The 26,387-nt window shown below is 46.5% G+C and overlaps 1 protein-coding gene across 1 annotated transcript in view; it reads left to right on the top strand.

Moving 5' to 3' along the window:
- The window catches only part of LOC118382746 (transcriptional coactivator YAP1-like), a 122,868-nt gene that overhangs the window by 80,391 nt on the left and 16,090 nt on the right, over nucleotides 1–26,387 (top strand). Inside the window, exon 5 of the mRNA XM_052468725.1 lies at nucleotides 25,211–25,389. Within this exon, the coding sequence (XP_052324685.1) occupies nucleotides 25,211–25,389 (179 nt within the window). The remainder of the gene's footprint in view (nucleotides 1–25,210; nucleotides 25,390–26,387) is intronic.

Here is a 26,387-nt window from a genome sequence, read left to right as displayed (position 1 = left end):
TATATCTACAGAGCATTGTAGTGTAGTGTAGTGTGTATACCTACAGAGCATTGTAGTGTAGTGTAGTGTGTATATCTACAGGGCATTGTAGTGTAGTGTAGTGTGTATATCTACAGGGCATTGTAGTGTAGTGTAGTGTGTATATCTACAGAGCATTGTAGTGTAGTGTAGTGTGTATATCTACAGAGCATTGTAGTGTAGTGTGTATATCTACAGAGCATTGTAGTGTAGTGTAGTGTGTATATCTACAGAGCATTGTAGTGTAGTGTAGTGTGTATATCTACAGAGCATTGTAGTGTAGTGTAGTGTGTATATCTACAGAGCATTGTAGTGTAGTGTAGTGTGTATATCTACAGAGCATTGTAGTGTAGTGTAGTGTGTATATCTACAGAGCATTGTAGTGTAGTGTAGTGTGTATACCTACAGAGCATTGTAGTGTAGTGTAGTGTGTATATCTACAGAGCATTGTAGTGTAGTGTAGTGTAGTGTGTATATCTACAGAGCATTGTAGTGTAGTGTAGTGTGTATATCTACAGAGCATTGTAGTGTAGTGTAGTGTGTATATCTACAGAGCATTGTAGTGTAGTGTAGTGTAGTGTAGTGTGTATATCTACAGAGCATTGTAGTGTAGTGTAGTGTAGTGTAGTGTAGTGTAGTGTAGTGTGTATATCTACAGAGCATTGTAGTGTAGTGTAGTGTAGTGTAGTGTAGTGTAGTGTGTATATCTACAGAGCATTGTAGTGTAGTGTAGTGTGTATATCTACAGAGCATTGTAGTGTAGTGTAGTGTGTATATCTACAGGGCATTGTAGTGTAGTGTAGTGTGTATATCTACAGAGCATTGTAGTGTAGTGTAGTGTGTATATCTACAGAGCATTGTAGTGTAGTGTAGTGTGTATATCTACAGGGCATTGTAGTGTAGTGTAGTGTGTATATCTACAGAGCATTGTAGTGTAGTGTAGTGTGTATATCTACAGAGCATTGTAGTGTAGTGTAGTGTGTATACCTACAGAGCATTGTAGTGTAGTGTGTATATCTACAGGGCATTGTAGTGTAGTGTAGTGTAGTGTAGTGTAGTGTAGTGTGTATATCTACAGAGCATTGTAGTGTAGTGTAGTGTAGTGTAGTGTAGTGTGTATATCTACAGAGCATTGTAGTGTAGTGTAGTGTAGTGTAGTGTAGTGTGTATATCTACAGAGCATTGTAGTGTAGTGTAGTGTGTATACCTACAGAGCATTGTAGTGTAGTGTAGTGTGTATATCTACAGAGCATTGTAGTGTAGTGTAGTGTGTATATCTACAGAGCATTGTAGTGTAGTGTAGTGTGTATATCTACAGAGCATTGTAGTGTAGTGTAGTGTGTATATCTACAGAGCATTGTAGTGTAGTGTAGTGTAGTGTAGTGTAGTGTAGTGTAGTGTAGTGTGTATATCTACAGAGCATTGTAGTGTAGTGTAGTGTAGTGTAGTGTAGTGTAGTGTAGTGTAGTGTAGTGTGTATATCTACAGAGCATTGTAGTGTAGTGTAGTGTAGTGTAGTGTAGTGTAGTGTGTATATCTACAGAGCATTGTAGTGTAGTGTAGTGTGTATATCTACAGAGCATTGTAGTGTAGTGTAGTGTGTATACCTACAGAGCAGTGTAGTGTAGTGTGTATACCTACAGAGCATTGTAGTGTAGTGTAGTGTGTATATCTACAGAGCATTGTAGTGTAGTGTAGTGTGTATATCTACAGGGCATTGTAGTGTAGTGTAGTGTGTATACCTACAGAGCAGTGTAGTGTAGTGTGTATACCTACAGAGCATTGTAGTGTAGTGTAGTGTGTATATCTACAGGGCAGTGTAGTGTAGTGTGTATATCTACAGAGCATTGTAGTGTAGTGTAGTGTGTATATCTACAGGGCATTGTAGTGTAGTGTAGTGTGTATACCTACAGAGCATTGTAGTGTAGTGTAGTGTGTATATCTACAGAGCATTGTAGTGTAGTGTAGTGTGTATATCTACAGAGCATTGTAGTGTAGTGTAGTGTGTATATCTACAGAGCATTGTAGTGTAGTGTAGTGTGTATATCTACAGAGCATTGTAGTGTAGTGTAGTGTGTATATCTACAGAGCATTGTAGTGTAGTGTAGTGTGTATATCTACAGAGCATTGTAGTGTAGTGTAGTGTGTATACCTACAGAGCATTGTAGTGTAGTGTGTATATCTACAGAGCATTGTAGTGTAGTGTAGTGTAGTGTAGTGTGTACACCTACAGAGCATTGTAGTGTAGTGTAGTGTGTATACCTACAGAGCATTGTAGTGTAGTGTAGTGTGTATATCTACAGAGCATTGTAGTGTAGTGTGTATACCTACAGAGCAGTGTAGTGTAGTGTGTATACCTACAGAGCATTGTAGTGTAGTGTAGTGTGTATACCTACAGAGCAGTGTAGTGTAGAGTAGTGTGTATATCTACAGGGCATTGTAGTGTAGTGTAGTGTGTATATCTACATGTGTATATCTCCCTGTCTCTATGTCTCTATGCCTCCCTGTCTCTATGTCTCCCTGTCTCTATGTCTCCCTGTCTCTATGTCTCCCTGTCTCTATGTCTCTATGTCTCCCTGTCTCTATGTCTCCTTGTCTCTATGCCTCCCTGTCGCTATGCCTCCCTGTCTCTATGGCTCTATGCCTCCCTGTCTCTATGTCTCCCTGTCTCTATGTCTCCCTGTCTCTATGTCTCCCTGTCTCTATGCCTCCCTGTCTCTATGCCTCCCTGTCTCTATGTCTCCCTGTCTCCCTGTCTCTATGTCTCCCTGTCTCTATGTCTCCCTGTCTCTATGTCTCCCTGTCTCTATGTCTCCCTGTCTCTATGCCTCCCTGTCTCCCTGTCTCTATGTCTCCCTGTCTCTATGTCTCTATGCCTCCCTGTCTCTATGTCTCCCTGTCTCTATGTCTCCCTGTCTCTATGTCTCCCTGTCTCTATGCCTCCCTGTCTCTATGCCTCCCTGTCTCTATGTCTCCCTGTCTCTATGCCTCCCTGTCTCTATGTCTCTATGTCTCTATGCCTCCCTGTCTCTATGTCTCCCTGTCTCTATGCCTCCCTGTCTCCCTGTCTCTATGCCTCCCTGTCTCTATGCCTCCCTGTCTCTATGTCTCCCTGTCTCTATGCCTCCCTGTCTCTATGTCTCTATGCCTCCCTGTCTCTATGCCTCCCTGTCTCTATGCCTCCCTGTCTCTATGTCTCCCTGTCTCTATGCCTCCCTGTCTCTATGTCTCCCTGTCTCTATGTCTCCCTGTCTCTATGTCTCCCTGTATCTCTGCCTCCCTGTCTCTATGCCTCCCTGTCTCTATGTCTCCCTGTCTCTATGTCTCCCTGTCTCTCTGCCTCCCTGTCTCTATGTCTCCCTGTCTCTATGTCTCCCTGTCTCTATGCCTCCCTGTCTCTATGTCTCCCTGTCTCTATGTCTCCCTGTCTCCATGTCTCCCTGTCTCTATGCCTCCCTGTCTCTATGCCTCCCTGTCTCTATGTCTCTATGCCTCCCTGTCTCTATGCCTCCCTTACTCCCTGTCTCTATGTCTCCCTGTCTCTATGTCTCCCTGTCTCTATGCCTCCCTGTCTCCCTGTCTCTATGCCTCCCTGTCTCCCTGTCTCTATGTCTCCCTGTCTCTATGCCTCCCTGTCTCTATGCCTCCCTGTCTCTATGCCTCCCTGTCTCTATGTCTCCCTGTCTCTATGTCTCTATGCCTCCCTGTCTCTATGTCTCCCTGTCTCTATGCCTCCCTGTCTCTATGTCTCTATGTCTCCCTGTCTCTATGCCTCCCTGTCTCTATGTCTCCCTGTCTCTATGCCTCCCTGTCTCCCTGTCTCTATGCCTCCCTGTCTCTATGCCTCCCTGTCTCTATGTCTCCCTGTCTCTATGCCTCCCTGTCTCTATGTCTCTATGCCTCCCTGTCTCTATGCCTCCCTGTCTCTATGCCTCCCTGTCTCTATGCCTCCCTGTCTCTATGTCTCCCTGTCTCTATGCCTCCCTGTCTCTATGTCTCCCTGTCTCTATGTCTCCCTGTCTCTATGTCTCCCTGTCTCTCTGCCTCCCTGTCTCTATGCCTCCCTGTCTCTATGTCTCTCTATGCCTCCCTGTCTCTATGTCTCCCTGTCTCTATGTCTCCCTGTCTCTATGTCTCCCTGTCTCTATGTCTCCCTGTCTCTATGCCTCCCTGTCTCTATGTCTCTATGCCTCCCTGTCTCTATGTCTCCCTGTCTCTATGTCTCCCTGTCTCTATGTCTCCCTGTCTCTATGTCTCCCTGTCTCTATGTCTCCCTGTCTCTATGCCTCCCTGTCTCTATGTCTCTATGTCTCTATGCCTCCCTGTCTCTATGCCTCCCTGTCTCTATGTCTCCCTGTCTCTATGTCTCCATGTCTCCCTGTCTCTATGCCTCCCTGTCTCCCTGTCTCTATGTCTCCCTGTCTCTATGTCTCCCTGTCTCTATGTCTCCCTGTCTCTATGTCACCCTGTCTCTATGTCTCCCTGTCTCTATGTCTCCCCGTCTCTATGTCTCCCTGTCTCTTTTCTCCCTGTCTCTATGCCTCCCTGTCTCTATGTCTCCCCGTCTCTATGTCTCCCTGTCTCCCTGTCTCTATGTCTCCCTGTCTCTATGTCTCCCTGTCTCTATGTCTCCCTGTCTCTATGTCTCCCTGTCTCTATGTCTCCCTGTCTCTATGCCTCCCTGTCTCTATGCCTCCCTGTCTCTATGTCTCCCCGTCTCTATGTCTCCCTGTCTCTATGTCTCCCTGTCTCCCTGTCTCTATGTCTCCCTGTCTCTATGTCTCTATGCCTCCCTGTCTCTATGTCTCCCTGTCTCTATGCCTCCCTGTCTCTATGTCTCCCTGTCTCTATGTCTCCCTGTCTCTATGTCTCCCTGTCTCTATGTCTCCCTGTCTCTATGTCTCCCTGTCTCTATGTCTCCCTGTCTCTATGTCTCTATGCCTCCCTGTCTCTATGTCTCCCTGTCTCCCTGTCTCTATGCCTCCCTGTCTCTCTGCCTCCCTGTCTCTATGTCTCCCTGTCTCTATGCCTCCCTGTCTCTATGCCTCCCTGTCTCTATGTCTCCCTGTCTCTATGTCTCCCTGTCTCTATGTCTCCCTGTCTCTATGTCTCCCTGTCTCTCTGCCTCCCTGTCTCCCTGTCTCCCTGTCTCTATGCCTCCCTGTCTCTCTGCCTCCCTGTCTCCCTGTCTCCCTGTCTCTATGCCTCCCTGTCTCTATGTCTCCCTGTCTCCCTGTCTCTATGCCTCCCTGTCTCTCTGCCTCCCTGTCTCCCTGTCTCTATGCCTCCCTGTCTCCCAATCTCTATGTCTCCCTGTCTCCCTGTCTCTATGCCTCCCTGTCTCCCTGTCTCTCTGCCTCCCTGTCTCCCTGTCTCTATGCCTCCCTGTCTCCCTGTCTCTATGCCTCCCTGTCTCTCTGCCTCCCTGTCTCTATGTCTCTATGCCTCCCTGTCTCTATGTCTCCCTGTCTCTATGTCTCTATGTCTCTCTGCCTCCCTGTCTCTCTGCCTCCCTGTCTCTATGTCTCCCTGTCTCTCTGCCTCCCTGTCTCTCTGCCTCCCTGTCTCTCTGCCTCCCTGTCTCTATGCCTCCCTGTCTCTATGTCTCTATGTCTCTATGCCTCCCTGTCTCTATGTCTCCCTGTCTCTATGTCTCCCTGTCTCTATGTCTCCCTGTCTCTATGTCTCCCTGTCTCTATGCCTCCCTGTCTCTATGTCTCTATGTCTCTATGCCTCCCTGTCTCTATGTCTCCCTGTCTCTATGTCTCCCTGTCTCTATGTCTCCCTGTCTCTATGTCTCCCTGTCTCTATGCCTCCCTGTCTCTATGTCTCTATGTCTCTATGTCTCCCTGTCTCTATGTCTCCCTGTCTCTCTGCCTCCCTGTCTCCCTGTCTCTATGCCTCCCTGTCTCCCTGTCTCTATGCCTCCCTGTCTCTCTGCCTCCCTGTCTCTATGCCTCCCTGTCTCTATGTCTCCCTGTCTCTATGTCTCTATGTCTCTCTGCCTCCCTGTCTCTCTGCCTCCCTGTCTCTATGTCTCCCTGTCTCTCTGCCTCCCTGTCTCTCTGCCTCCCTGTCTCTCTGCCTCCCTGTCTCCCTGTCTCTCTGCCTCCCTGTCTCTCTGCCTCCCTGTCTCCCTGTCTCTCTGCCTCCCTGTCTCTCTGCCTCTCTGTCTCCCTGTCTCCCTGTCTCTCTGCCTAACACACAACACAGCCTGTTGTCTTGTTTAATTGTTGCATTATAGTTATCCAAACCACAGCAGGGCACTCAGTTTGCCAGAGTATTTTTGTGCATGTAAATATGTGACAAGAAGGGAAAAAGAGAAAGAGAGAGAGAGAGAGAGAGAGGAGAAGAGAGAGAGAGGGGAGAAGAGAGAGAGAGGGGAGAATGAGAGAGAGAGAGGAGGAGAGAGAGAGAAGTGGGGGAGAGAGGGAGAGAAGGAGGGAGGAGTGGGGCAGCTCAGATGGGTTAAGCTCTTTGAAGATTTATAAGTCTTGAATGCAGCAGCCTGGTGGGCCCTGAGTCAGAGATGGAATGAGAGAATGGAGGGAGCCTGGAGGGCCCTGGGAGGAGAGGGAGGGAATGGGAGGGAGGGAGGGAGGGAGGGAGGGGGGAGGGAGGGAGGGAGGGAGGGAGGGAGGGAGTTTCAATCTGTGCAGCGAGCAACAGGTTTTTTGTTTTCCAGTAGTGATATCTACAGTACAGTATTATTTGAGTGATATCTACAGTACAGTATTATTTGAGTGATATCTACAGTACAGTATTATTTGAGTGATATCTACAGTACAGTATTATTTGAGTGATATCTACAGTACAGTATTATTTGAGTGATATCTATAGTACAGTATTATTTGAGTGATATCTATAGTACAGTATTATTTGAGTGATATCTATAGTACAGTATTATTTGAGTGATATCTACAGTAAGTATTATTTGAGTGATATCTACAGTACAGTATTATTTGAGTGATATCTATAGTACAGTATTATTTGAGTGATATCTATAGTACAGTATTATTTGAGTGATATCTACAGTACAGTATTATTTGAGTGATATCTACAGTACAGTATTATTTGTATATCTACAGTACAGTATTATTTGAGTGATATCTACAGTATTATTTGAGTGTATCTATTTTATTTGAGTGATATCTACAGTACAGTATTATTTGAGTGATATCTACAGTACAGTATTATTTGAGTGATATCTACAGTAGTACAGTATTATTTGAGTGATATCTACAGTACAGTATTATTTGAGTGATATCTACAGTACAGTATTATTTGAGTGATATCTACAGTACAGTATTATTTGAGTGATATCTATAGTACAGTATTATTTGAGTGATATCTATAGTACAGTATTATTTGAGTGATATCTACAGTACAGTATTATTTGAGTGATATCTATAGTACAGTATTATTTGAGTGATATCTACAGTACAGTATTATTTGAGTGATATCTACAGTACAGTATTATTTGAGTGATATCTATAGTACAGTATTATTTGAGTGATATCTATAGTACAGTATTATTTGAGTGATATCTATAGTACAGTATTATTTGAGTGATATCTATAGTACAGTATTATTTGAGTGATATCTATAGTACAGTATTATTTGAGTGATATCTATAGTACAGTATTATTTGAGTGATATCTATAGTACAGTATTATTTGAGTGATATCTATAGTACAGTGCTTTGAGTATCTATAGTATATCTACAGTACAGTATTATTTGAGTGATATCTACAGTACAGTATTATTTGAGTGATATCTACAGACAGTATTATTTGAGTGATATCTATAGTACAGTATTATTTGAGTGATATCTACAGTACAGTATTATTTGAGTGATATCTACAGTACAGTATTATTTGAGTGATATCTACAGTACAGTATTATTTGAGTGATATCTACAGTACAGTATTATTTGAGTGATATCTACAGTACAGTATTATTTGAGTGATATCTATAGTACAGTATTATTTGAGTGATATCTACAGTAAGTATTATTTGAGTGATATCTACAGTACAGTATTATTTGAGTGATATCTATAGTACAGTATTATTTGAGTGATATCTACAGTACAGTATTATTTGAGTGATATCTACAGTACAGTATTATTTGAGTGATATCTACAGTACAGTATTATTTGAGTGATATCTATAGTACAGTATTATTTGAGTGATATCTACAGTACAGTATTATTTGAGTGATATCTATAGTACAGTATTATTTGAGTGATATCTACAGTACAGTATTATTTGAGTGATATCTATAGTACAGTATTATTTGAGTGATATCTACAGTACAGTATTATTTGAGTGATATCTACAGTACAGTATTATTTGAGTGATATCTATAGTACAGTATTATTTGAGTGATATCTATAGTACAGTATTATTTGAGTGATATCTTTAGTACAGTATTATTTGAGTGATATCTACAGTACAGTATTATTTGAGTGATATCTATAGTACAGTATTATTTGAGTGATATCTACAGTACAGTATTATTTGAGTGATATCTATAGTACAGTATTATTTGAGTGATATCTACAATACAGTATTATTTGAGTGATATCTACAGTACAGTATTATTTGAGTGATATCTATAGTACAGTATTATTTGAGTGATATCTACAGTACAGTATTATTTGAGTGATATCTACAGTACAGTATTATTTGAGTGATATCTATAGTACAGTATTATTTGAGTGATATCTATAGTACAGTATTATTTGAGTGATATCTATAGTACAGTATTATTTGAGTGATATCTATAGTACAGTATTATTTGAGTGATATCTATAGTACAGTATTATTTGAGTGATATCTACAGTACAGTATTATTTGAGTGATATCTATAGTACAGTATTATTTGAGTGATATTTACAGTACAGTATTATTTGAGTGATATCTACAGTAAGTATTATTTGAGTGATATCTACAGTACAGTATTATTTGAGTGATATCTACAGTACAGTATTATTTGAGTGATATCTATAGTACAGTATTATTTGAGTGATATCTACAGTACAGTATTATTTGAGTGATATCTACAGTACAGTATTATTTGAGTGATATCTACAGTACAGTATTATTTGAGTGATATCTACAGTACAGTATTATTTGAGTGATATCTACAGTACAGTATTATTTGAGTGATATCTACAGTACAGTATTATTTGAGTGATATCTACAGTACAGTATTATTTGAGTGATATCTACAGTACAGTATTATTTGATTCAACAGTCAGTTCAACATCCACTAATCTCATTGTCTTATATTGTATGTAGTTTCAGCAAGGTGCTTTTGGAATGACTGTACATTTGGTAAAGACAAATGTTTTGCATCTGATTTGATTGGATGTATTAAAAACGGCGGCATTGCTTTGGTAATCCCCGTGTCTCTGTGTATTGTAATGGTTTTACATCGCAGGCTATATGAGAGCTGTCGCCTGTTGCACTGCTACGTAGGTCTGTCCAATCAGAAGCCAGCTGCTTTGATAATGGAGGCTAATTTGAGCTCTGACAAGAAAAAGCAGCAGAGCTCCTTTAATAACTGAGGGCTGTAGTCGGCTGGGGCCGTCTCTACTCTCTTCTCCCCCTGTGTGAGGCCCCATGGCAGAGCAGGCCGGGAGGCAGGCAGGCTAGGGGGGGACCTTGGGGGTTGACACACCAAAGAATAAGGCAAAAATATCTTGGCGGCGGAGAGAAAATGTAGCAGTTTCAAAGCTAATATCCTGCAACTCTGCAAATCTCTACATTTTGCCATGGAGCCGAGGGAAAATAGTACGTTTTTTGCAGCTAATTTCCTACAATTTCACGAGTGTGAAAGCTGGGAGAATGCCGGGCAGGGATAATCCTGTGTTGTGTTCCCCTTTAAAATGAGAGGACAAGGTGAGCAGAGAAAAAAGCTTGAGTGCTCTGGGTCTGGGTTCAGAAGGGACCTGTCTGGGTTCAGGAGGGACCTGTCTGGGTTCAGGAGGGACCTGTCTGGGTTCAGGAGGGACCTGTCTGGGTTCAGAAGGGACCTGCCTGGGTTCAGGAGGGACCTGCCTGGGTTCAGGAGGGACCTGCCTGGGTTCAGGAGGGACCTGTCTGGGTTCAGGAGCGACCTGTCTGGGGCTGGGTTCAGGAGGGACCTGGCTGGATTCAGAAAGGACCTGGCTGGGTTCAGGAGGGACCTGTCTGGGTTCAGAAGGGACCTGGCTGGGTTCAGGAGGGACCTGCCTGGGTTCAGGAGGGACCTGCCTGGGTTCAGGAGGGACCTGGCTGGGTTCAGGAGGGACCTGGCTGGAATCAGGATGGACCTATCTGGGTTCAGAAGGGACCTGACTGGGTTCAGGAGGGACCTGTCTGGGTTCAGGAGGGACCTGTCTGGGTTCAGGAGGGACCTGGCTGGGTTCAGGAGGGACCTGTCTGGGTTCAGGAGGGACCTGGCTGGGTTCAGGAGGGACCTGTCTGGGTTCAGGAGGGACCTGGCTGGGTTCAGGAGGGACCTGTCTGGGTTCAGGAGGGACCTGTCTGGGTTCAGGAGGGACCTGTCTGGGTTCAGGAGGGACCTGGCTGGGTTCAGGAGGTACCTATCTGGGTTCAGGAGGGACCTGTCTGGGTTCAGGAGGGACCTGGCTGGGTTCAGAAGGGACCTGTCTGGGTTCAGAAGGGACCTGTCTGGGTTCAGGAGGGACCTGTCTGGGTTCAGGAGGGACCTGTCTGGGTTCAGAAGGGACCTGGCTGGGTTCAGAAGGGACCTGGCTGGGTTCAGGAGGGACCTGTCTGGGTTCAGAAGGGACCTGTCTGGGTTCAGAAGGGACCTGCCTGGGTTCAGGAGGGACCTGGCTGGGTTCAGGAGTGACCTGTCTGGGTTCAGAAGGGACCTGGCTGGGTTCAGAAGGGACCTGTCTGGGTTCAGAAGGGACCTGGCTGGGTTCAGAAGGGACCTGGCTGGGTTCAGGAGGGACCTGGCTGGGTTCAGGAGGGACCTGTCTGGGTTCAGAAGGGACCTGGCTGGGTTCAGAAGGGACCTGTCTGGGTTCAGAAGGGACCTGTCTGGGTTCAGAAGGGACCTGCCTGGGTTCAGAAGGGACCTGTCTGGGTTCAGGAGGGACCTGTCTGGGTTCAGGAGGGACCTATCTGGGTTCAGAAGGGATCTGCCTGGGTTCAGGAGGGACCTGCCTGGGTTCAGGAGGGACCTGTCTGGGTTCAGAAGGGACCTGGCTGGGTTCAGGAGGGACCTGCCTGGGTTCAGGAGGGACCTGCCTGGGTTCAGGAGGGACCTGTCTGGGTTCAGGAGGGACCTGTCTGGGTTCAGAAGAGACCTGTCTGGGTTCAGAAGGGACCTGTCTGGGTTCAGGAGGGACCTTTCTGGGTTCAGGAGGGACCTGTCTGGGTTCAGGAGGGACCTGACTGGGTTCAGGAGAGACCTGTCTGGGTTCAGGAGGGACCCGTCTGGGGCTGGGTTCAGGAGGGACCTGTCTGGGTTCAGAAGGGACCTGGCTGGGTTCAGGAGGGACCTGGCTGGGTTCAGGAGGGACCTGTCTGGATTCAGGAGGGACCTGGCTGGGTTCAGGAGGGACCTGCCTGGGTTCAGAAGGGACCTGTCTGGGTTCAGGAGGGACCTGTCTGGGTTCAGGAGGGACCTGTCTGGGTTCAGAAGAGACCTGTCTGGGTTCAGGAGGGACCTGTCTGGGTTCAGGAGGGACCTGTCTGGGTTCAGGAGGGACCTGTCTGGGTTCAGAAGAGACCTGTCTGGGTTCAGGAGGGACCTGTCTGGGTTCAGGAGGGACCTGTCTGGGTTCAGGAGGGACCTGACTGGGTTCAGGAGAGACCTGTCTGGGTTCAGGAGGGACCTGACTGGGTTCAGGAGGGACCTGACTGGGTTCAGGAGAGACCTGTCTGGGTTCAGGAGGGACCCGTCTGGGGCTGGGTTCAGGAGGGACCTGTCTGGGTTCAGAAGGGACCTGGCTGGGTTCAGAAGGGACCTGGCTGGATTCAGGAGGGACCTGTCTGGGTTCAGGAGGGACCTGTCTGGATTCAGAAGGGACCTGTCTGGGTTCAGGAGGGACCTGGCTGGGTTCAGGAGGGACCTGCCTGGGTTCAGGAGGGACCTGGCTGGGTTCAGGAGTGACCTGTCTGGGTTCAGAAGGGACCTGGCTGGGTTCAGAAGGGACCTGTCTGGGTTCAGAAGGGACCTGGCTGGATTCAGGAGGGACCTGTCTGGGTTCAGGAGGGACCTGTCTGGATTCAGAAGGGACCTGTCTGGGTTCAGGAGGGACCTGTCTGGGTTCAGGAGGGACCTGTCTGGGTTCAGAAGAGACCTGTCTGGGTTCAGGAGGGACCTGTCTGGGTTCAGGAGGGACCTGTCTGGGTTCAGGAGGGACCTGTCTGGGTTCAGAAGAGACCTGTCTGGGTTCAGGAGGGACCTGTCTGGGTTCAGGAGGGACCTGTCTGGGTTCAGGAGGGACCTGACTGGGTTCAGGAGAGACCTGTCTGGGTTCAGGAGGGACCTGACTGGGTTCAGGAGGGACCTGACTGGGTTCAGGAGAGACCTGTCTGGGTTCAGGAGGGACCCGTCTGGGGCTGGGTTCAGGAGGGACCTGTCTGGGTTCAGAAGGGACCTGGCTGGGTTCAGAAGGGACCTGGCTGGATTCAGGAGTGACCTGTCTGGGTTCAGGAGGGACCTGTCTGGATTCAGAAGGGACCTGTCTGGGTTCAGGAGGGACCTGGCTGGGTTCAGGAGGGACCTGCCTGGGTTCAGGAGGGACCTGGCTGGGTTCAGGAGGGACCTGTCTGGGTTCAGAAGGGACCTGGCTGGGTTCAGAAGGGACCTGTCTGGGTTCAGGAGGGACCTGTCTGGGTTCAGGAGGGACCTGTCTGGATTCAGAAGGGACCTGTCTGGATTCAGAAGGGACCTGTCTGGGTTCAGGAGGGACCTGTCTGGGTTCAGGAGGGGCCTGCCTGGGTTCAGAAGGGACCTGTCTGGGTTCAGGAGGGACCTGGCTGGGTTCAGGAGGGACCTGGCTGGGTTCAGGAGGGACCTGACTGGGTTCAGGAGGGACCTGTCTGGGTTCAGGAGGGACCTGGCTGGGTTCAGGAGGGACCTGGCTGGGTTCAGAAGGGACCTGCCTGGGTTCAGGAGGGACCTGGCTGGGTTCAGGAGGGACCTATCTGGGTTCTGGAGGGACCTGCTGTCTGCTATCTCAGCACTGTGTGTTTTCTGTCCCGTCTGCTATCTCAGCACTGTGTGTGTTTTCTGTCCAGTCTGCTATCTCAGCACTGTGTGTGTTTTCTGTCCCGTCTGCTATCTCAGCACTGTGTGTGTTTTCTGTCCAGTCTGCTATCTCAGCACTGTGTGTGTTTTCTGTCCAGTCTGCTATCTCAGCACTGTGTGTGTTTTCTGTCCAGTCTGCTATCTCAGCACTGTGTGTGTTTTCTGTCCCGTCTGCTATCTCAGCACTGTGTGTGTTTTCTGTCCAGTCTGCTATCTCAGCACTGTGTGTGTTTTCTGTCCAGTCTGCTATCTCAGCACTTCAGCACAGAAGTTGACACCTTGTTGGCAGCTGCTTGATGATGTCATGCTTGTCTCATCTTTTCCAGTGGCTGTGTGGGGCCAGCAGCAGAGTAAACGGCACATTTTCCTAAACACTTTCCATTATAGACCACTAAGGATCATTAAAAATAAAAAAAATAATAAGTTGTATATTTTATTGACACATCAATCTGACAAATACACAAAAACTTTATTTTTTTATTCGCAACATATATTTTCCATCGCAAATCCTCCTAAAAATATACACCTGCACTAATCTCAAATCAAATCTAATTCACAAATGAGACTTGTGTTACAGTGAGTACGGTTATTATGCACACAATAATCCGATTTATGGTAAACTAGTCAGATTAATATAATAGTTTGATTTAAACATTTACAATCTTTGCCAGAACGATTTCCCTAATGATTCTGAACATGGACACATCTGACACCAGGCTACCTGATCCTGTTTACATGGACACATCTGACACCAGGCTACCTGATCCTGTTTACATGGACACATCTGACACCAGGCTACCTGATCCTGTTAACATGGACACATCTGACACCAGGCTACCTGATCCTGTTAACATGGACACATCTGACACCAGGCTACCTGATCCTGTTTACATGGACACATCTGAAACCAGGCTACCTGATCCTGTTTACATGGACACATCTGACACCAGGCTACCTGATCCTGTTAACATGGACACATCTGACACCAGGCTACCTGATCCTGTTTACATGGACACATCTGACACCAGGCTACCTGATCCTGTTTACATGGACACATCTGACACCAGGCTACCTGATCCTGTTAACATGGACACATCTGAAACCAGACTACCTGATCCTGTTAACATGGACACATCTGACACCAGGCTACCTGATCCTGTTTACATGGACACATCTGAAACCAGGCTACCTGATCCTGTTAACATGGACACATCTGACACCAGGCTACCTGATCCTGTTTACATGGACACATCTGACACCAGGCTACCTGATCCTGTTAACATGGACACATCTGAAACCAGGCTACCTGATCCTGTTTACATGGACACATCTGACACCAGGCTACCTGATCCTGTTTACATGGACACATCTGACACCAGGCTACCTGATCCTGTTAACATGGACACATCTGACACCAGGCTACCTGATCCTGTTTACATGGACACATCTGACACCAGGCTACCTGATCCTGTTAACATGGACACATCTGACACCAGGCTACCTGATCCTGTTTACATGGACACATCTGACACCAGGCTACCTGATCCTGTTAACATGGACACATCTGAAACCAGGCTACCTGATCCTGTTTACATGGACACATCTGAAACCAGGCTACCTGATCCTGTTAACATGGACACATCTGAAACCAGGCTACCTGATCCTGTTAACATGGACACATCTGAAACCAGGCTACCTGATCCTGTTAACATGGACACATCTGACACCAGGCTACCTGATCCTGTTTACATGGACACATCTGACACCAGGCTACCTGATCCTGTTTACATGGACACATCTGACACCAGGCTACCTGATCCTGTTTACATGGACACATCTGAAACCAGGCTACCTGATCCTGTTTACATGGACACATCTGACACCAGGCTACCTGATCCTGTTTACATGGACACATCTGACACCAGGCTACCTGATCCTGTTAACATGGACACATCTGAAACCAGGCTACCTGATCCTGTTTACATGGACACATCTGAAACCAGGCTACCTGATCCTGTTTACATGGACACATCTGACACCAGGCTACCTGATCCTGTTTACATGGACACATCTGACACCAGGCTACCTGATCCTGTTTACATGGACACATCTGACACCAGGCTACCTGATCCTGTTAACATGGACACATCTGAAACCAGGCTACCTGATCCTGTTTACATGGACACATCTGAAACCAGGCTACCTGATCCTGTTAACATGGACACATCTGACACCAGGCTACCTGATCCTGTTTACATGGACACATCTGAAACCAGGCTACCTGATCCTGTTTACATGGACACATCTGACACCAGGCTACCTGATCCTGTTAACATGGACACATCTGACACCAGGCTACCTGATCCTGTTAACATGGACACATCTGACACCAGGCTACCTGATCCTGTTAACATGGACACATCTGAAACCAGGCTACCTGATCCTGTTAACATGGACACATCTGACACCAGGCTACCTGATCCTGTTTACATGGACACATCTGAAACCAGGCTACCTGATCCTGTTAACATGGACACATCTGAAACCAGGCTACCTGATCCTGTTTACATGGACACATCTGACACCAGGCTACCTGATCCTGTTTACATGGACACATCTGACACCAGGCTACCTGATCCTGTTAACATGGACACATCTGAAACCAGGCTACCTGATATTGTTTACATGGACACATCTGAAACCAGGCTACCTGATCCTGTTAACATGGACACATCTGAAACCAGGCTACCTGATCCTGTTTACATGGACACATCTGAAACCAGACTACCTGATCCTGTTAACATGGACACATCTGAAACCAGGCTACCTGATCCTGTTAACATGGACACATCTGAAACCAGGCTACCTGATCCTGTTAACATGGACACATCTGACACCAGGCTACCTGATCCTGTTAACATGGACACATCTGACACCAGGCTACCTGATCCTGTTTACATGGACACATCTGAAACCAGGCTACCTGATCCTGTTTACATGGACACATCTGAAACCAGGCTACCTGATCCTGTTAACATGGACACATCTGACACCAGGCTACCTGATCCTGTTAACATGGACACATCTGACACCAGGCTACCTGATCCTGTTTACATGGACACATCTGAAACCAGGCTACCTGATCCTGTTTACATGGACACATCTGAAACCAGGCTACCTGATCCTGTTAACATGGACACATCTGAAACCAGGCTACCTGATCCTGTTAACATGGACACATCTGACACCAGGCTACCTGATCCTGTTTACATGGACACATCTGACACCAGGCTACCTGATCCTGTTTACATGGACACATCTGACACCAGGCTACCTGATCCTGTTTACAGGGACACATCTGACACCAGGCTACCTGATCCTGTTAACATGGACACATCTGAAACCAGGCTACCTGATCCTGTTTACATGGACACATCTGAAACCAGGCTACCTGATCCTGTTAACATGGACACATCTGAAACCAGGCTACCTGATCCTGTTAACATGGACACATCTGAAACCAGGCTACCTGATCCTGTTAACATGGACACATCTGACACCAGGCTACCTGATCCTGTTAACATGGACACATCTGACACCAGGCTACCTGATCCTGTTTACATGGACACATCTGACACCAGGCTACCTGATCCTGTTAACATGGACACATCTGACACCAGGCTACCTGATCCTGTTTACATGGACACATCTGACACCAGGCTACCTGATCCTGTTAACATGGACACATCTGACACCAGGCTACCTGATCCTGTTTACATGGACACATCTGACACCAGGCTACCTGATCCTGTTAACATGGACACATCTGAAACCAGGCTACCTGATCCTGTTTACATGGACACATCTGAAACCAGGCTACCTGATCCTGTTAACATGGACACATCTGAAACCAGACTACCTGATCCTGTTTACATGGACACATCTGACACCAGGCTACCTGATCCTGTTAACATGGACACATCTGACACCAGGCTACCTGATCCTGTTTACATGGACACATCTGACACCAGGCTACCTGATCCTGTTAACATGGACACATCTGACACCAGGCTACCTGATCCTGTTTACATGGACACATCTGAAACCAGGCTACCTGATCCTGTTAACATGGACACATCTGAAACCAGACTACCTGATCCTGTTTACATGGACACATCTGACACCAGGCTACCTGATCCTGTTTACATGGACACATCTGAAACCAGGCTACCTGATCCTGTTTACATGGACACATCTGAAACCAGGCTACCTGATCCTGTTTACATGGACACATCTGAAACCAGGCTACCTGATCCTGTTAACATGGACACATCTGACACCAGGCTACCTGATCCTGTTTACATGGACACATCTGACACCAGGCTACCTGATCCTGTTAACATGGACACATCTGAAACCAGGCTACCTGATCCTGTTAACATGGACACATCTGAAACCAGGCTACCTGATCCTGTTAACATGGACACATCTGAAACCAGGCTACCTGATCCTGTTAACATGGACACATCTGAAACCAGGCTACCTGATCCTGTTAACATGGACACATCTGAAATCAGGCTACTTGATGGGACTTGGATAAATGCAGAAAATCACCAATCCAATTAAACGGTCAACCACAGCGACCATGTTATTTTTGGGAAGCATATTTTATTCTGAGATTGGACAGTTTGTCATTTCACTCGCGCAAAAGAAGGAAGCTCCTGCTGCTCGTGCTCTGATTAAATACACCGCTGTGACTCTGATTAAATACACCTCTGTGACTCTGATTAAATACACCACTGTGACTCTGATTAAATACACCTCTGTGACTCTGATTAAATACACCTCTGTGACTCTGATTAAATACACCGCTGTGACTCTGATTAAATACACCACTGTGACTCTGATTAAATACACCACTGTGACTCTGATTAAATACACCTCTGTTACTCTGATTAAATACACCGCTGTGACTCTGATTAAATACACCGCTGTGACTCTGATTAAATACACCGCTGTCGCTCTGATTAAATACACCTCTGTGACTCTGATTAAATACACCTCTGTTACTCTGATTAAATACACCTCTGTGACTCTGATTAAATACACCTCTGTTACTCTGATTAAATACACCGCTGTGACTCTGATTAAATACACCGCTGTGACTCTGATTAAATACACCTCTGTGACTCTGATTAAATACACCTCTGTTACTCTGATTAAATACACCGCTGTCACTCTGATTAAATACACCTCTGTGACTCTGATTAAATACACCTCTGTTACTCTGATTAAATACACCTCTGTGACTCTGATTAAATACACCGCTGTGACTCTGATTAAATACAGAGCACATGCTCTGATTAAATACACCTCTGTGACTCTGATTAAATACACCTCTGTGACTCTGATTAAATACACCACTGTGACTCTGATTAAATACACCGCTGTGACTCTGATTAAATACACCTCTGTGACTCTGATTAAATACACCACTGTGACTCTGATTAAATACACTGCTGTGACTCTGATTAAATACACCGCTGTGACTCTGATTAAATACACTGCTGTGACTCTGATTAAATACACCTCTGTGACTCTGATTAAATACACCTCTGTGACTCTGATTAAATACACCTCTGTGACTCTGATTAAATACACCACTGTGACTCTGATTAAATACACCGCTGTAGCTCTGATTAAATACACCACTGTGACTCTGATTAAATACACCGCTGTGACTCTGATTAAATACACCACTGTGACTCTGATTAAATACACCGCTGTTACTCTGATTAAATACACCTCTGTGACTCTGATTAAATACACCTCTGTGACTCTGATTAAATACACCGCTGTTACTCTGATTAAATACACCTCTGTGACTCTGATTAAATACACCTCTGTTACTCTGATTAAATACACCTCTGTGACTCTGATTAAATACACCTCTGTGACTCTGATTAAATACACCGCTGTGACTCTGATTAAATACACTGCTGTGACTCTGATTAAATACACCGCTGTGACTCTGATTAAATACACCTCTGTGACTCTGATTAAATACACCACTGTGACTCTGATTAAATACACCGCTGTGACTCTGATTAAATACACCGCTGTGACTCTGATTAAATACACCGCTGTGACTCTGATTAAATACACTGCTGTGACTCTGATTAAATACACCGCTGTGACTCTGATTAAATACACCGCTGTGACTGATTAAATACACTGCTGTGACTCTGATTAAATACACCACTGTGACTCTGATTAAATACACCACTGTGACTCTGATTAAATACACCTCTGTGACTCTGATTAAATACACCGCTGTGACTCTGATTAAATACACCGCTGTGACTCTGATTAAATACACCGCTGTGACTCTGATTAAATACACCTATGTGACTCTGATTAAATACACCTCTGTGACTCTGATTAAATACACCACTGTGACTCTGATTAAATACACCACTGTGACTCTGATTAAATACACCTCTGTGACTCTGATTAAATACACCGCTGTGACTCTGATTAAATACACCTCTGTGACTCTGATTAAATACACCTCTGTTACTCTGATTAAATACACCGCTGTCACTCTGATTAAATACACCTCTGTGACTCTGATTAAATACACCTCTGTTACTCTGATTAAATACACCTCTGTGACTCTGATTAAATACACCGCTGTGACTCTGATTAAATACACCACTGTGACTCTGATTAAGGGGTTCTCATGTCCTAATAATTTGAAAGATTGCTCAGAGAACCTGTTGTTTTAATCGCTGTGTGCACTTAGATTTTGACCGTAGGTAGGGAACTACTATTCTCTATTCCAGTGGTAGGGAACTACTATTCTCTATCCCAGGGGTAGGGAACTACTATTCTCTATTCCAGAGGTAGGGAACTACTATTCTCTATTCCAGGGGTAGGGAACTACTATTCTCTATCCCAGGGGTAGGGAATTACTATTCTCTATTCTCTATTCCAGAGGTAGGGAACTACTATTCTCTATTCCAGGGGTAGGGAACTACTATTCTCTATCCCAGGGGTAGGGAATTACTATTCTCTATCCCAGAGGTAGGGAACTACTATTCTCTATCCCAGAGGTAGGGAACTACTATTCTCTATTCCAGGGGTAGGGAACTACTATTCTCTATCCCAGAGGTAGGGAACTACTATTCTCTATCCCAGAGGTAGGGAACTACTATTCTCTATCCCAGGGGTAGAGAACTACTATTCTCTATCCCAGGGGTAGGGAATTACTATTCTCTATTCCAGAGGTAGGGAACTACTATTCTCTATCCCAGGGGTAGGGAACTACTATTCTCTATCCCAGGGGTAGGGAACTACTATTCTCTATTCCAGAGGTAGGGAACTACTATTCTCTATCCCAGGGGTAGGGAACTACTATTCTCTATCCCAGAGGTAGGGAACTACTATTCTCTATTCCAGAGGTAGGGAACTACTATTCTCTATCCCAGGGGTAGGGAACTACTATTCTCTATCCCAGGGGTAGGGAACTACTATTCTCTATTCCAGAGGTAGGGAACTACTATTCTCTATTCCAGGGGTAGGGAACTACTATTCTCTATCCCAGGGGTAGGGAACTACTGTTCTCTATTCCAGAGGTAGGGAACTACTATTCTCTATCCCAGAGGTAGGGAACTACTATTCTCTATCCCAGGGGTAGGGAACTACTATTCTCTATTCCAGAGGTAGGGAACTACTATTCTCTATCCCAGGGGTAGGGAACTACTATTCTCTATCCCAGAGGTAGGGAACTACTACTATAGATTTTGACCGTACGCCGATTAAGATGAGCAGAGGATGGTGTCTACATGACTAATGCCATACTCAGCCTTCTGCCATAACCAGTTTCACATCCAAGTACTACTGTGCATGTAAACGTACTCACATCTGACTCCTAACTTTTACTATGTCTTAGTTGACAGTGTCTTGCCAACAAACCCTTTTAAATTGATCATGTATTCTTTCTATCACTGGTCTCTCTCTTCTCCTCTTATCGAGATCAGCCAACAGCCTCTATTGACAGCAGCCAAATCACCCTGGCAACAGCCTCAACTGATAGCAGCCAAATCACCCTGGCAACAGCCTCAACTGATAGCAGCCAAATCACCCTGGCAACAGCCTCTATTGACAGCAGCCAAATCACCCTGGCAACAGCCTCTATTGACAGCAGCCAAATCACCCTGGCAACATCCTCTATTGACAGCAGCCAAATCACCCTGGCAACAGCCTCTATTGACAGCAGTCAAATCACCCTGGCAACAGCCTCTATTGACAGCAGCCAAATCACCCTGGCAACGGCCTCTATTGACAGCAGCCAAATCACCCTGGCAACAGCCTCTATTGACAGCAGCCAAATCACCCTGGCAACAGCCTCTATTGACAGCAGCCAAATCACCCTGGCAACAGCCTCTATTGACAGCAGCCAAATCACCCTGGCAACAGCCTCTATTGACAGCAGCCAAATTACCCTGGCAACAGCCTCTATTGACAGCAGCCAAATCACCCTGGCAACAGCCTCTATTGACAGCAGCCAAATCACCCTGGCAACAGCCTCTATTGACAGCAGCCAAATCACCCTGGCAACAGCCTCTATTGACAGCAGCCAAATCACCCTGACAACAGCCTCTATTGACAGCAGCCAAATCACCCTGGCAACAGCCTCTATTGACAGCAGCCAAATCACCCTGGCAACAGCCTCTATTGACAGCAGCCAAATCACCCTGGCAACAGCCTCTATTGACAGCAGGCAAATCACCCTGGCAACAGCCTCTATTGACAGCAGCCAAATCACCCTGGCAACAGCCTCTATTGACAGCAGCCAAATCACCCTGGCAACATCCTCTATTGACAGCAGCCAAATCACCCTGGCAACAGCCTCTATTGACAGCAGCCAAATCACCCTGGCAACAGCCTCTATTGACAGCAGCCAAATCACCCTGGCAACAGCCTCTATTGACAGCAGCCAAATCACCCTGGCAACAGGCTCTATTGAAAGCAGCCAAATCACCCTGGCAACAGCCTCTATTGACAGCAGCCAAATCACCCTGGCAACAGCCTCTAGTGACAGCAGCCAAATCACCCTGGCAACAGCCTCTATTGACAGCAGCCAAATTACCCTGGCAACAGCCTCTATTGACAGCAGCCAAATCACCCTGGCAACAGCCTCTATTGACAGCAGCCAAATCACCCTGGCAACAGCCTCTATTGACAGCAGCCAAATCACCCTGGCAACAGCCTCTATTGACAGCAGCCAAATCACCCTGACAACAGCCTCTATTGACAGCAGCCAAATCACCCTGGCAACAGCCTCTATTGACAGCAGCCAAATCACCCTGGCAACAGCCTCTATTGACAGCAGCCAAATCACCCTGGCAACAGCCTCTATTGACAGCAGGCAAATCACCCTGGTAACAGCCTCTATTGACAGCAGCCAAATCACCCTGGCAACAGCCTCTATTGACAGCAGCCAAATCACCCTGGCAACATCCTCTATTGACAGCAGCCAAATCACCCTGGCAACAGCCTCTATTGACAGCAGCCAAATCACCCTGGCAACAGCCTCTATTGACAGCAGCCAAATCACCCTGGCAACAGGCTCTATTGAAAGCAGCCAAATCACCCTGGCAACATCCTCTATTGACAGCAGCCAAATCACCCTGGCAACAGGCTCTATTGACAGCAGCCAAATCACCCTGGCAACAGCCTCTATTGACAGCAGCCAAATATTGATGCTTCAAAGAAAATAAAGTTGCAGTGTTGCCCTGGTCATATCGAGCCTCTCAGCTGGCACACCCACCCCAGTGTGTGTGTGTGTGTGTGTGTGTGTGTGTGTGTGTGTGCGTGTGTGTGTGTGAGCCCTGCCTTCAGGATATGTGCTATCAGAGGGATAGAGCAGAAACACACTTCCAGGGTGATGGAGGGGGGGTTGGGGGTGAGGGGAGCAGGACTGGGTGGGGGTGTAGGTGTCCACACTTCCAGGGTGATGGAGGGGGGGTTTGGGGTGAGGGGAGCAGGACTGGGTGGGGGTGTAGGTGTCCACACTTCCAGGGTGATGGAGGGGGGGATGGGGGTGAGGGGAGCAGGACTGGGTGGGGGTGTAGGTGTCCACACTTCCAGGGTGATGGAGGGGGGGTAGGGGGTGAGGGGAGCAGGACTGGGTGGGGGTGTAGGTGTCCACACTTCCAGGGTGATGGAGGGGGGTTGGGGGTGAGGGGAGCAGGACTGGGTGGGGGTGTAGGTGTCCACACTTCCAGGGTGATGGAGGGGGGTTGGGGGTGAGGGAGCAGGACTGGGTGGGGGTGTAGGTGTCCACACTTCCAGGGTGATGGAGGGGGTTGGGGGTGAGGGGAGCAGGACTGGGTGGGGGTGTAGGTGTCCACACTTCCAGGGTGATGGGGGGGGTTGGGGGTGAGGGGAGCAGGACTGGGTGGGGGTGTAGGTGTCCACACTTCCAGGGTGATGGAGGGGGTTGGGGGTGAGGGGAGCAGGACTGGGTGGGGGTGTAGGTGTCCACACTTCCAGGGTGATGGAGGGGGTTGGGGGTGAGGGGAGCAGGACTGGGTGGGGGTGTAGGTGTCCACACTTCCAGGGTGATGGAGGGGGTTGGGGGTGAGGGGAGCAGGACTGGGTGGGGGTGTAGGTGTCTACACTTCCAGGGTGATGGAGGTGGGGTTGGGGGTGAGGGGAGCAGGACTGGGTGGGGGTGTAGGTGTCCACACTTCCCATCACAAACAGTTTGTTGCATATATGATTGCAAAATACTGCACCAAACAGTTTAGTTAGATGTAAAATTGCGCAACTAAGACCTCTGAAAAAATGTATTAATTGATGACAGATTTCTTGAGTTATCTTAGATTAATTCAAACTATTTTGAGGAAGTGTATTCTGGTTACGGCATCTCAAGAGGGACAAACATTACTATTGCCGCATTTTTTTCTCATTTTTCAAGGCCAGGCAGGGGGCGATTAGGACAGGGTTGGGGGAGGAGCCAGGCAGAGGGGGATTAGGACAGGGTTGGGGGAGGAGCCAGGCAGAGGGGGATTAGGACAGGGGGGAGCCAGGCAGAGGGGGATTAGGACAGGGTTGGGGGAGGAGCCAGGCAGAGGGGGATTAGGACAGGGTTTGGGAGGAGCCAGGCAGAGGGGGATTAGGACAGGGTTGGGGAGGATCCAGGCAGAGGGGGATTAGGACAGGGTTGGGGGGGCAGGCAGAGGGGGATTAGGACAGGAGGGGGACAGCCAGGCAGAGGGGGATTAGGACAGGAGGAGGGACAGCCAGGCAGAGGGGATTAGGACAGGGGTGGGGGGGGACAGGCAGAGGGGGTTAGGACAGGAGGAGGGACAGCCAAGCAGAGGGGGATTAGGACAGGGTGGGGGGCAGGCAGAGGGGGATTAGGACAGGATGGGGGACAGCCAGGCAGAGGGGGATTAGGACAGGAGGAGGGACAGCCAGGCAGAGGGGGATTAGGACAGGGGGTGGGGGGGGACAGGCAGAGGGGGGTTAGGACAGGAGGAGGGACAGCCAAGCAGAGGGGGATTAGGACAGGGGGGGGACAGGCAGAGGGGGGTTAGGACAGGAGGAGGGACAGCCAAGCAGAGGGGGATTAGGACAGGGCTGGGGGTTGTGGGGGACAACCAAAGTCAGCCCCACACTAGCTACCTTCTACACCCACACTACACTGTCAGACACAGTGCTGGAGTTGGGGGTTTGGGTCATATCTGTTGATAAACTGGTCTGGAAACGAGAGTCCCGTGCAGAAGTAGGAGATTCACGTTGTAGTGTTATGACAATGATCGGACACGAGGTCAGTTTCACCTGCCGATATACTCTTTGTGAAATAATGAACCGCTATTTCTCTCTCTCTCCCCTCTGTAGGCCTGAACCAGCAACGTATCACCCAGAGTGGTCCAAGCAAGCAGGGGGGACAACTGCCCTCCAGTCCCGAGAGCAGAGGAGTCATGGGGGGCAGCAACCAGATGAGGCTCCAGCAGCTGCAGATGGAGAAGGAGAGGTTGAGACTTAAACACCAGGAGCTGCTCCGCACCAGACCACAGGTCAGTCGCCTGTCCTTGACCAGTAGTATATGGTATAGTATAATATAGTATAGTATAGTGGTATAGTATAATATAGTATAGTGGTATAGTATAATATAGTATAGTGGTATAATATAGTATAGTGGCATAGTATAATATAGTATAGTGGTATAATATAGTATAGTGGTATAGTATAATATAGTGGTATAGTATAATAAAGTGTTAGAGTATAGTGGTATAGTATTATATAGTATAGTATAGTGGTATAGTATAGTATAGTGGTATAGTATAATATAGTATAGTGGTATGGTATAATATAGTATAGTGGTATAGTTTAATATAGTATAGTGGTATAGTATAATATAGTATAGTGGTATAGTATAATATAGTGGTATAGTATAATAAAGTGTTAGAGTATAGTGGTATAGTATTATATAGTATAGTATAGTGGTATAGTATAGTATAGTGGTATAGTATAATATAGTATAGTGGTATGGTATAATATAGTATAGTGGTATAGTTTAATATAGTATAGTGGTATAGTATAATATAGTATAGTGGTATAGTATAATATAGTATAGTGGTATAATATAGTATAGTGGCATAGTATAATATAGTATAGTGGTATAATATAGTATAGTGGTATAGTATAATAAAGTGTTATAGTATAGTGGTATAATATAATATAGTATAGTATAGTGGTATAGTATAATATAGTGGTATAGTATAGTGGCATAGTACGATATAGTATGGTATAGTATAGTGGCATAGTATGATATAGTATAGTGGTATAGTATAATATAGTATAGTGGTATAGTATAATATAGTATAGTATAGTGGTATAGTATAATATAGTGGCATAGTATAATATAGTATAGTATAGTATAGTATAGTGGTATAGTATAATATGGTGGTATAGTATAATATAGTATAGTATAGTATAGTGGTATAGTATAATAAAGTGTTATAGTATAGTGGTATAGTATAATATAGTATAGTATAGTGGTATAGTATAATAT

Source organism: Oncorhynchus keta, chromosome 18, assembly GCF_023373465.1.
Source record: "Oncorhynchus keta strain PuntledgeMale-10-30-2019 chromosome 18, Oket_V2, whole genome shotgun sequence".
In the NCBI taxonomy this organism is placed as follows: Eukaryota; Metazoa; Chordata; class Actinopteri; order Salmoniformes; family Salmonidae; genus Oncorhynchus; species Oncorhynchus keta.
The sequence above is the reverse complement of the archived record's forward strand: the minus strand, read 5'-3'. Positions and strand labels throughout refer to the sequence as shown.